Source organism: Mustela erminea, chromosome 6, assembly GCF_009829155.1.
Source record: "Mustela erminea isolate mMusErm1 chromosome 6, mMusErm1.Pri, whole genome shotgun sequence".
Taxonomy (NCBI): domain Eukaryota; kingdom Metazoa; phylum Chordata; class Mammalia; order Carnivora; family Mustelidae; genus Mustela; species Mustela erminea.
The window spans coordinates 16789382-16802294 of record NC_045619.1 but is presented as its reverse complement, the minus strand read 5'-3'; the positions used below and the strand labels follow the sequence as shown (position 1 = coordinate 16802294).

Below are 12913 nucleotides of genomic sequence, written 5' to 3'. Positions count from 1 at the left end.
CTGAGAGAAGGAAAAGAAATGAGATAAGCCTTACAACAGCCTCAGCTTTTTAACGAAAGGCATGTCCCAGACCACCATGCAGGAAGGGAAAACTCAAGCAGAGTAAAGCTAGGGCAGGGGGAATTTATAGGATCAAATACTGGAGAAGACGAAGCTCTCAGAGAAAGAGTTCATGAACTGAATACTAAGCCATGCATGCATAGGGTGAACTCCACAAGGCTAGGCCAAGAATAATTGTGGAGTTGTAAGCTGAAAAATTCCGAGTTTACAGAGGGGTGGAAGTCAATCAATTCAAGGGCCAACCATCTAGGGAGGAGAGGCCTCTTCAAACACTGAGAACATTTAGTGAAGACCTAAGAAGTGTCACATCTTAGTAGTAGGACCAGCCCTAGTGTAACGTCTACTCAATAGAACTTGAAACCAAGCCTTGTGAGGCTCAAGCTAATCTACAATAAACTGCCTCCAGGAACAAAGTCAAACACTTCATAAAGAAAAACAAAACAATTGAGCACTTAACATTATTACATTCACAATGTCTAGCATCCAACCAAAAATTATTCTGAAGTGTCTGGAATAATATTTAGTCACATTTACAAACTTGGTTAAATACCCTAAGATACTCTATTGACTTAGACATTTCTAGAGTCTCTCAAAAGTTTCCAAGTACTTAAGATAATCTTTATAAATCTAATAGATTAAGTGTACAAATACGGCAAGTCTTTAAGGTTTTATAAATGTTCATATAATGCATACAATTTTGGAATATTAATATTTAAAAGTCGTAAGAGTAAGTCAATTACTTAATTACAAATTTAAGATAGAATTAGAAGACTGACATGTTTCTCTGATGGGCTTAGTTACAAGTATATTTAAAAATATATGTTTTGCCTCTTTCGGCAAATACCATGAATTTGATTCTCAAATATTTTTATATTTAATTCTAAATATCCCCAGGGATAAAAGTTGCCTACCCCTTCTTAAAACAGTAACACCATCCCAAAACATTTTTGGTAATATCATTTTAGCTGATCAAGGTGTTACTAAATTTTTCTAGCATCTCACAAAATTCTTCAATCCTTACCCAGAATCTTGTCTTTGATTGAATTTTCTATTTCCCCATCTTAAGATATTTAGAGATCCCTTACCTATGACTAAAAATGTTGGAACCAGATAGAAGCTCAATTTTTTTCCAATCAGGGAGGAATAAACAATTACTGTAACTATTAAAATAATATCCAACCAAATTTTATCTTTAGTTCACCTTTTCAAAATGAGTATGCTCACAAAATCCATTTGAATGTTTTCTTCCATTTAAAGGGATATGACTGGGCACCTGGGTGGCTCAGTGGGTTAAAGCTGCTGCCTTCGGCTCAGGTCATAGTCTCAGGGTCCTGGAATCAAGTCCTACATCGGGCTCTCTGCTCAGCAGGGAGCCTGCTCCCCCCCCCCCGCCCGCCGCCTGTCTCTCCATCTACTTGTGATCTCTCTCTGTCAAATAAATAAATAAAATCTTAAAAAAAAAATAAAGGGATATGACTAATGTTATACATACCATCATTTTCTTCATGAATTTTATAGAAGATTGAAAAAAAAACTTTATTGAATGGATTCCCAGTTCTTCTTATTAAAATATTAGATAAGGGTAAATAGCATCCCAATTAGAAGGCAATTCTTACTTCCTAACAACCAAGATTAACAACGACCTCTTTATAGGATCAAACAGGAAACTAAAGGTAAAATCCACTAAACACAAGTGAAAAGAACTATTCTGCTAGGTCAGATCATCTTACAACTTCATTACCCTTTCATTTTACTACGTCAAAAGAGAAGCACACTACTCAGTTTTTAAGTTACTTTCAACATTAAATCTCTGGAAGGACATCTGAAGTGGAAAGAAGCACCTACCACCCCAACCCCAGAAACACCGCTTGAACTTTCAGAGTGGGGTAAAATTTTCTCAGTACATAAGCTTAAAATAATGAGTGGGCAGTTCCTTAAAAAGTTAAACAGAGTTATCATATATTCCACTGCTAGGTAAATACCAAGAGAACTGAAAACATATGTTCACACAAAAGCTTGTGTAAGTGTGTTCATAGCCTCATTTTTTCATAATAGCCAAAAAAATGGAAGCAACCCAAATGTCCAGGAATTGGTAAATGGATAAACAAAATGTGGTATATTCATACAATGGAGTATTATTCAGGACGGACTCATGCTGCAAGGCAGGTGAAACTTGAAAACGTACTAACTGAAAGGAGCTGGACATAAAAGGTTATACGTTGGATGATTCAATTTTTTGGAAATGTCTAGAACAGGCAAACCCATAGAAGGTAGATTACTGGTTGCAGGGTCTGGGCAAAGGGTAGAATGGGGAGTGATAGCTACAGGTTTCTTTTGGGGTGATGAAAATGTTCTGGAATTATACAACAGATTGTACAATGTTACAGATGTACTAAAAATCATTGAATTGTACACTTTTTAAAGGTGAACGGTGTGGTGTGTGGACTGTAGCTCAATTTTTAAAAATTCTAACAATGAAAAAAAGGAGGGGGAACTATAGTCTTCAAAAATGTCAATGTCTTAAAGACAAAGAAAAAACAGATACAAATATATATACATACATATAGAGACAGAGAATAACAGACAAAGCAAATGGGATAAAATGTTAACATTAAATGTATCTAGGTCCAGGATAGGCAGAACTTTCAAAAGTAGGGGAAAACATGATAGAAATAAAAATTTCTAAAATTGATTTACTGTAAACACGTTCTATCTCAATTTCCTGCCATGTCTAATATGCTCATTCCTACCAAACTATGATTGCATGGGACACTCCTCTTTTTTTCCTGGATAAGACCTAACCTAATTCTGAGGGCTAAGGAAAAATTACAAATATAGGAAAAGGGAAGATTCTAAACATTTCTCTTTGTAGGCTATACTGGTGTTTTATAGATGTCATAAAATTAAGGAATTACCTTCAGAAAATCACTAATGACACAATCAGCAAGAGAAAAATGGATGACTAAAAGCCAAATTTAGTATCAAATTTAATTTATCAAAATTTAAATAATGTCTTCCTTCAAAATGAAATACACTTCAATGATCCGAGTCAAAATAATATTTTGTATTAATTTCTGAGTATATCACAACAGGTATTACAGTAGGTCATTATTCAGCCATTATTCAACACATCCACATCCTAATCCTTAGAACCTGTGAATAATTACCTTATATGGCCAAAGAAACTTTGCAGATGTAGGTCAAGTATTTTGAAATGCGGAAGTTATTCTGGATCATTAGAGTGAGCCTGAAATGTAATTACAGGTGTCCTCCCAGGCGGAAGTCAGAGGGAGATCTGACTTCAGAAGAGTAGGCAGTGTGACCGCAGAAGCAGAGAATGAGTAATGCAGCTACAAGCCAAGGAATGCTGGCAGCCAGCAGATCCATGAGCCAAGGAATGCGTTTTTCCCCTAAAATCCTCCAGAAGAGACCAGCCCTGCTGACACCTTGATTTTAGCCCTGTATGAGACATTTTAGACTTTGGCTTCCAGAACTGTAAGATGATTCATTTCTGTTGTTGTTTTCTTTCATAAGATTTTATTTATTTATTTGACAGAGAGAGAGAGAGAGATAGAGTGAGCACAAGCGAGCACAGTCAGGGGGGAGCAGCAGAAGGAGAAGCAGGCTCCCCAGTGGGGAGCCCAATGCGGGACTCAATCCCAGGACCCTGGAATCACAACCTGAGCTGAAGGCAGATGCTTAACTCACTAAGCCACCCAGGCGCCCCTCATTTCCATTGTTTTAAGCCACAGAGTTTGTGGTAATTTGTTATAGCAGCAATAGGAATGAATACAGGTATACAGATAAAGCTTTGCAGAATTTTAAGCCTAAGAAATGTCTGTGCGCATTAGTATTGATTCTGTGACATACGTAAACTACAGAAAACTAAGGATGAACACAGCTAAAGTGGTTCAAATTGCTGTGATTCCACTTATCTGCCAAACAGAAGAGCCATCTTTCTGATTCATGGCTTGTACCTTTTATTGGATTGCTGGTGGCGTTTTGCAACAACTGTCACACAATTTTCATTAACAACGTTCATTATTCTTACCCTAAATTCTTTTGAAATATGTAGCTGCTATGCGTGACATTCTTATATGTCAGCTGTTTGTGTGTGAGCTACAAAGCAAGGGGCATGGTAAGTTGTCGATTTTTTTTTAATACCCTCCATTATAACTATCAGAATTCTCTCACTAAATTGACCTTCCAGGAATCACTCTAAACTAAGATGGTGAGGGCTGAAAATCTCTGAAGACTGACATGCAAGAAAAATTTAGATTCTACTCATATCACCATATTACTCATACTCACACCCAGGCAGGGATATTCTAGAATGCCTTGTAATTAACTAGCTGGCCTCCCTGTCGGTTTCTACGGATTGGAGCTACCTAAGGATGATCGTGATTGTTCTATGGCTTCAACTAAGCCATCTTTTTAAAGTTAACCTCAAAGAATAAGAAACCCGTCAACATTCTGCTTCTCAAATCTTGCCTAAAAAGAGAAAAGCTGACAGTTTGTCAAATCAATAAAATCATGTACATACCAGAATTAGATAGCCATGGAGTTATACAAAGAACTGAAAAGAGTTCTTAAAATTCTCTCTCTCTTTGTTAAAAGATTATTTATTTATTTATTTGACAGGGAAAGATGGAACACAAGCAGGGGGAGTGGGAGAAGGAGCGGCAGGCTCCCTGCTGAGCAGGAAGCCACTCAGGCGCCCTCTTAAAATCCTCTTAAAAGTATGCAAACAAGAAGAAAGAAAGGGCAGCAATCACTATGTACAGATATTCTGGTTGCTGGCCTAACCACAACCTTTTAATAGCTTTTAAAAGTTACTACTGTTTAAACATTACTGTATGAATGAATAAATGCCTTTCTATCTTCTCGGCAAGTCATACCAAAGCATATCATAGTTCAGAGCTTAGATTATTTTCTAAACTAGCTTTCTATTTTTGCTTCTATTTCAAGATCTCCTAGCCATATGCTACCATTTAAATTTTTCTGTATGAATACTAATCCCCAAGATACTCTTCCAATATTTTCCTAATACTAAGGGTCATTTTTTTTTTTTTTTTTGGTTACAATCTATTCTGCTGTTGGACAAAGAACATAGCAAGATCACTCAGAAAGATACCTGTCTATTTCCATGTGTGTATGACATCCTGAATAACTTCTATTCACATTAACTGAATAGCTTTCCAAAGAAATAAAGCATTTCACCAAGTGTTATTTATTTAACATCCATTTATGTATATGGCCCTATGGGAGTCAGATTGATTGATTGATTGATTGAGAAAACACAGAATTTTGTCCTCAGAAGCTTATACCCTCATAAAGGAAAGTACTACATTTACACAAAAAGCTATAATGATCAGTAAAATGTAAAGAACCATCACACGAGGCATTATCAGTGAAGGGTTACAGGAATTCAGAGGAAAAGATCAATTAACATGAGAGAAATGTATGAATTTAGCACTGAAAATGAGTCCTCTGACTGGCCTCAATGAAGGGGAAGGGAATGACATAAGAAAAGAAAGGGAAAAATCTTGCCTGACACACGAGAATCAGTAACTGACACACAAGAATCAGTAACTGACGCAGGAGATCAGTAACTGCGTGAGTCCGGCAGGAGTAACAAGCCCAAGAAAGGGAGGAGCAGGGACGCTAAAAGATAACGTTTCCGCAGACTCCCAGAGGCTGTAAACACAAGGCTAAACCTTTAACTTGGTTAACTGAACAACAAAGACTTAGGTGACGACACAAAATAAAGTCAACAGGAATAAACAAAGCTCTGGGCTTGTTTTGCCCTTTTTGTGGGGAACTGGTGAGGTACAAAGGGTAAAAATCCTGTATTTACCTCAGATATCAGAAATCAGCAAATTTTATCAGAACCAAAAGAAACACACTGAATGAATGTAGAGTGAGCTTCAGGACATGCATCCAAACTGAAAAGACAGGAGGGGAGCTGTTCCAAGTCATTCTAAGCATCCAAAATTCTAGGTGAGGAGTTAAGAGAGACTTTCCTCAACGCCCTGTTCTTTGGGAGCCATGTAACACAAGCCTCTATTTGTAACAAAAGCCTAGAGCGGCCATGAAATCCTCTTATCTCTAAAGACTGCTAAGTGTTTCCAACATAGCTCAGGAATTAAACTTTGTTTCCGAGAACCAGGCAGCACAGCAGGATGAATGGGGTCTCTGAATTTAAATGTGCCTGTTCCCTAACCTCTGTAGTGAGCCGACCACTAACACTGCGCTGGTCTTATGAGGCCCCCTAGTGTTCACGATGAAGACACATACTCCAACACGGGCATCAGAAAACCCTTCATTGTTACAACAACTATAATTTTAAGAGAGAGAGAGAGGCTGGTTTAAAAAAAAAAATCAGCACACACGATTTTCCCCCAAAGTTTATTTACCTTCTGAAATCTCATATACTGAGTCTATTATACCATTATAACAACTGTCGTATTTATCAGGATAACCTTCTTCAGTGGCATTCTCTTACCTTCTTACTCTAGGACTTCAACTGAGGAAACACCCTGATATTCAGCCAGCTAGCTGAGAAATGGGTTACAAACGACTCTGTGGTATTTTGAGCAACCAAGTCTGCAAATAAGATACCTTTCCTGTTTCTGTATGTAAGAGAACCCATCCCAGAAACACCACCAGGCTTCTAATCCCATCTCCACCCCACCCTCAAAGTTTCTGGCAAGACCCTGTAGAATAATAATAGGTAGAAACACTTCACTCTCTTCTCCCCTTCTTTTCTCCTCCCCACTCCTCCTCACACACTTGTCTAATCCGTAAGACTAGGGAAAGGAACACTAACCATACCTAACTCATCTTGTCTTTTGGGATCCAGCCTATTGCTGACAGTCTCCCTTTCCCAACACAGTTAGCAGCCCATTTCTGTGGGGGAGATGAGGTCTACAAGTCATCCAGCTGCCTGCCTATGACTGGGGAAATGAATGAATGAAGAGTTGGAGAAGATTATTAAGTCACATTCTTTAATACTGGCCATATTTTAATCCTTGACGTCAGTATGAATTTCTGAATTGTATAAAACAGAGAGAAAGTATGACCAATTATCATCCCCAAAATAAATTAAAGCAGATTATCCCTTTACTATTATAACTCCTTTTCTGTGCTTTGCTTGATGGGAAGAGGAAAGAGTAGAACATTGCCCTAAATATACTTGTCCATACAGCCCTCCTTGTATATTTCACAACAATGAAAACTCAAGACCTAAATGAACAGTATCTTACTACCTTTAGGCCATTGCTTGTTTATTGTCTTCTGCCTTGTTTCAAGTGGACATATCTTTTTCTAAATGAGAAGCATTTTCCTTCAACATCAAGTTTTATTGACCAACTCATTAAATAATTTAAGGTAATTTTATATACTAAATGATGCTTCCCTTAATAAATGACTGCCTTTGTCAAGTTAAAGCCCTTTCTTTAGTTCAAAAACATGTATCTGAAACTTACTTCTTCAAACCAAATGTACTTTAGACTTACTTTAAAGAATACCATAAATCTGTATAGAATCCACAAACTGTATGAGGATAGATGAATAAATTTATTTGAACGGACTCTGAATAACCCATTATATTTAATTCCAAATTAACTTACCAAGACAGGAGTACAAACCCTGACTTATCCAGGCTAATATGGCAAGAGTTATGAGGTCGCCAAAACTAGCGGCAATGGGGGTAGCAACATTATCAGGATTTATGCCAGTCTTCTTTGAACCAACGATAACCCCAACCATTATTATTCCTAGAAGAAAGAAAACTCATTACTTTATATGCTGTGATTTAGAGAAAATCAATCCCCTGCATTCCAAAATATAAAGGCTAGACCAACAGCTCATCAGTTCCAGTCAGACTGCTTAGATAAGTTGACTAAAAGCAAACAAAACATTTTACTCTAATGCTCTGGCAAAATGCCTTTCAACAAATTCCAAGTAGGGATCATAGAAGATTTCAGAAGTTCAGTGTTGCATCTGGAGACCTGAAAAGCTACTGTAAAATAACATCAAAGCTAAAGTTTCAGATTTAATAAGGTGTATGTCTCAGGTGTAATGTATTTGTGTGTACCAAACCCAAAGAGTTTATTTTAACCCTCAAAGTATGAAAATGTCAAAGAAAGGTGAGGCATATTTATATGCACAGCAACTGGGAAGAAGACCAAAAAAACGGATTTGTCTACATGGTGGTAGCCAGAATGCTTGCTTCGTTTTATTTTTTAAAAGTGATGAAGCAGGGATGGGGGTGCCTGGGTGGCTCAGTCCGTTAAGCGTCTGCCTTCGGCTCAGGTCATGATCCCAGGGTTCTGGGATCGAGTCCCACATCGGGCTCTTTGCTCAGCAGGGAGCCCGCCTCTCCCTCTGCCTCTGCCTGCCTCTCTGTCTCGCTTTCTCTGACAAATAAATAAATAAAATCTTAAAAAAAAAAAGTTTAAAAATAAAAGTGGTGAAGCACTTAGAGGAGTGAGATAATTAAAATTTGAACACTGGAGGCCAAAACACAAAAAGCAGTCTCTGAAGAAGTTTCTTTTTCTTTTTTTTTTTTTTTTTAAAGATTTATTTATTTATTTTGAGAGAGAGTGAGCAAAAGGGGCTCGATCTCACAACCCTGATATCAGGACCTGAGCCTAAACTAAGAGTCAACACTGAACCAACTGCGTCACAGAGGTAACCCTATCGGGTATTATTTAAAACCAAAGTTTCTATCTATGAACTTCCAATTAGAGAGAATGAAAATATGCACTCCTAAATATTTATTTTCTTGAATCATAGAAATGGTGAGGGAAGGTGACAACAATTATAACCATACCCCGCTGCATGCATTTTCTCAGACCAAACTGTAGAGGATGCAGGTGCAGAGAATATTCAAGATTAGTGCACTTAGATGCTAACCATAAACCAGTACGGAAGCCTAAATATGGCTACAGGAAAAAAATCCAGCAGAATCTCCCTGCATTTTTATACTGACAATGACTCAAAATGATTTTATTCTAGCATACTCATTTTATAGATAATAAAGCTGAGGTCCTGGGAATACGTTTTAAGTTCAGGTCACAGAACTTGCAAGTAACTCTAGCCCCATGTCTTCTACCAACCCATAAAGGCAAAATTATTAAAAGTAGAATTTTCGTGTTGCTTCAAACAATGTCTCATTTGTTGTATTCTGGAGACATTTTCAATCTACAGACTCACATTTTGCATAATATTGGGGAAACATGCAATAGCAGAAAAAAATTTTAAATGCATTATGTAATAATCAAGATGCAATCCTACAGAATTCTTCTTTCAAAGTCAGCACATTTAAAGACTGATATGGAAAGTTCTCCTAGGACAGAATGCCATCCGTATCTTTTCAGCTGAAAACAGATATTTTGCCAGCATGGACCAGTGGAAAGAGCTGGGAGTCAGGAAACAGCCTGTAATTCTCATTTAATGTAACCCAGCTGATGAAACTAGAGAAGTCACCTTACCTGGGTCAGTTTTCTCACCTACAAAAGGTGGTTAATAGTATGTGGTATACATATATAAAGGTCAAGCTCTCATAAAATTAGAATACACATTATTCAAAGTAAGGAACCTTACGTAAATATATTTTCAAGGTCTGGATTCTTATGATTTTGAAAATCCTGGACAATAAAATAGTTTTTACTGAAAATTTTTAAACCTCTCTAAAGAAAATAAGATTAGAAAAAAAAAAAAAAAACAGAACCAAATGAACTTAAAGAGAAAGAAGCTAATGCTTTAGGGTTTGTTTGTTTGTTTTGTTTTTTTACCAGAAATTAATTTCCTAGTAGCTTGGGGTGCCTGGGTGGCTCAGTCGGTTAAGTGACTGCCTTCAGCTCGAGTCATGATCCCAAGGCCCTGGAATCAAACCTCGCATCGGGCTTCCTGCTCAGCAGAGAGCCTGTTTCTCCCTCTTTCTCTGCCTGCTGCTCTGCCTATTTGTGCTCTCTCTCTACCACTCTCAAATAAATAAAGTCTTAAAAAAAATTTCCCAGTAACTTAACTTCACCCTGCTTTGGCCAGTGTTAACTCCCCTGAATTCTGGTAATTCCATGCAGAGACAAGAAACTACCCCTAATATAATTTAAGAACCCAAAAAAATGCTCAAAAATATTTTGGAAGTCAAGTCTTAATTTTAATACGATACCCTAAATTCCCAGAACCTAACCAAAAAAGTTACCTTAACACTTGTACAATCACCTGACATGAGAATTTTCTATTTTTCACCTTGCTGGTGATGTAAGGGTAAGAAGATGGTAATTTTATAATAAAAAGAACAAAGTCTTTATCATTACGATTTCATAATAAACTAGTTCTCCAGTGCTGAGTTCTTAATAAATAAATACAACGAATGATATCCCAAATGAAAAATTCTAATGTAGTTAAGTTTTTAAATCTTCTGGCTCTTTAAAAGTCTATAGCCAGCAATATACTGGGTTGAGCATATGGTTATATCTGTATTGCCACAGAAATAGTGAAGAAATTTTTTTTTAAATCTCAAACTTTTAAAAAAATTTTAACACAGGGACTGCTTTTGAAATTCGGAATTCCTAGAATCCTTGTTACTCAAATGACAAACGGGTAAATCCTCTGCATGATTTCCAGAAAGGAGTTTCTCAACTAATTTAATTTACAGAAACTAGTGAATACATAGATTTTTTTTCCCGAGCTCATTGGGAACTCCACCAGAATACCTAAGGCCAGGAGACAACTTCAGATAGCATGTTCTAATACAAACAATTATAAGAACATATTATGAGCAAACATATGCCAGAAAATTTGACAATCTGGAAGACATGGAGGCATTCCTAGAGACATAAAAACTACCAAAACTGAACCAGGAAGAAACAGGAAACCCGAACAGACCCATAACCAGTAAGGAGATTGAAGCAGTAAATCTCCCAACAAACAAGAGCCCAGGGCCAGACGGCTTCCCAGGGGAATTCTACCAAACATTTAGAGAAGAATTAATATGATTCTTCTGAAACTGTTCCAAAAAATAGAAATGGGAGGAAAACTTCCAAACTTATTTTATAAGGCCAGCATTACCTTGATCCCAAAACCAGACAAAGACCCCATCAAAAAAGAATTATAGACCAATATCTTGATGAACACAGATGCAGAAATTCTCACCAAAATACTAGCCAATAGGAACCAACAGTACATTAAAAGGATTATTCACCAGGACCAAGTGGGATTTATCCCAGGACTGCAAGGTTGGCTTAACATCCACAAATCAATCAATGTGATACAATACATGAATAAAAGAAAGAACAAGAACCATATGATACTCTCAATAGATGCTGAAAAAGCATCTGACAAAGTACAGCCTCCTTTCTTGATCAAAACTCTAAGGAGTGTAGGGATAGAGGGTACACACCTCAATATCATCAAAGCCATCTATGAAGAACCCACAGCGCATATTGTTCTCAACAGGGAAAAACAGAGCTTTTCTGCTAAGGTCAGGAAGAAAGCGAGGATGTCCATTAACACCACTGCTATTCCACATAGTGCTAGAAGTTCTAGCCTCGGCAATCAGACAACAAAAAGAAATTAAAGGCATCCAAATCGGCAAAAAAGAAGTCAAACTATCGCTCTTTGTAGACAATATGATACTTCATGTGGAAAACCCAAAAGACTCCACTCCAAATCTGCTAGAACTTGTACAGGAATTCAGTAAAGTGTCAGGATATAAAATCAATGCACAGAAATCAGTTGCATTTCTATACACCAACAATAAGACAGAAGAAAGAGAAATTAAGGAGTCAATCCCATTTACAATTGCAGCCAAAATATAAGATACCTAGGAAGAAACCTAACCAAAGAGGCAAAGAATCTGTACTCAGAAAATGACAAAGTATTCATGAAAGAAACTGAGGAAGACACAAAGAAATGGAAAAATGTTCCATGCTCATGGATTGGAAGAACAAATACTGTGAAAATGTTTATGCCACCTAAAGCAATCTATACATTTAATGCAATCTCTATCAAAATACCATCCATTTTTTTCAAAGAAATGGAACAAATAATCCCAAGATTTATATGGAACCAGAAAAGACCTTGAATAGCCAGAAGAATGTTGAAAAAGAAAGCCAAAGTTGGTGGCATCACAATTCCAGACTTCAAGCTCTATTACAAAGCTGTCATCATCAAGACAGTATGGTCCTGGCACAAAACAGACACATAGATCAATGGGACTAAATAGAGAGCCCAGAAATAGACCCTCAACTCTATGTTCAACTAATCTTCTACAAAGCAGGAAAGAATGTCCAATGGAAAAAAGATGGTCTCTTCAAAAAATGGTGTTGGGAAAATTGGACAGCCACATGCACAAAAATGAACTGGACGATTTCCTTACACCACACACAAAAACAGACTCATAATGGATAAATGACCTTAATGTGAGAAAAGAATCCATCAAAATTCTTGAGGAGAACACAGGCAGCAACCTCTTCAACCTCAGCCACAGTAACTTCTAGGAACATCGCCAAAGGCAAGGGAAGCAAGGGCAGAAATGAACTATTGGGACTTCATCAAGATCAAAAGCTTTCGCACAACAAAGGAAACAGTGGACAAAACCAAAAGACAACTGACAGAATTGGAGAAGGTATTTGCCAAGGACATATCAGATAAAGGGCTAGTATCCAAAATCTATAAAGAACTTATCAAACTCAACACCCAAAGACAAATAATCCAATCAAGAAAGGGGCAGAGGACATGAACAGACATTTCTGCAAAGAAGACATCCAGATGGCCAACAGACACATGAAAAAGTGCTCCCCATTACTCAGCATCAGGGAAATACAAGTTGAAACCACAGTGA

General features: G+C 37.2%; 1 protein-coding gene across 7 annotated transcripts in view; it reads right to left on the bottom strand.

Annotated features, from left to right (window-relative positions):
* The window catches only part of SLC41A2 (solute carrier family 41 member 2), a 118887-nt gene that overhangs the window by 45570 nt on the left and 60404 nt on the right, over positions 1-12913 (bottom strand). For all 7 annotated transcript variants that reach the window (XM_032346530.1, XM_032346528.1, XM_032346535.1 and 4 more), the window contains one exon: positions 7692-7838. In XM_032346530.1, coding sequence (XP_032202421.1) covers positions 7692-7838 — 147 coding nt within the window. The remainder of the gene's footprint in view (positions 1-7691; positions 7839-12913) is intronic.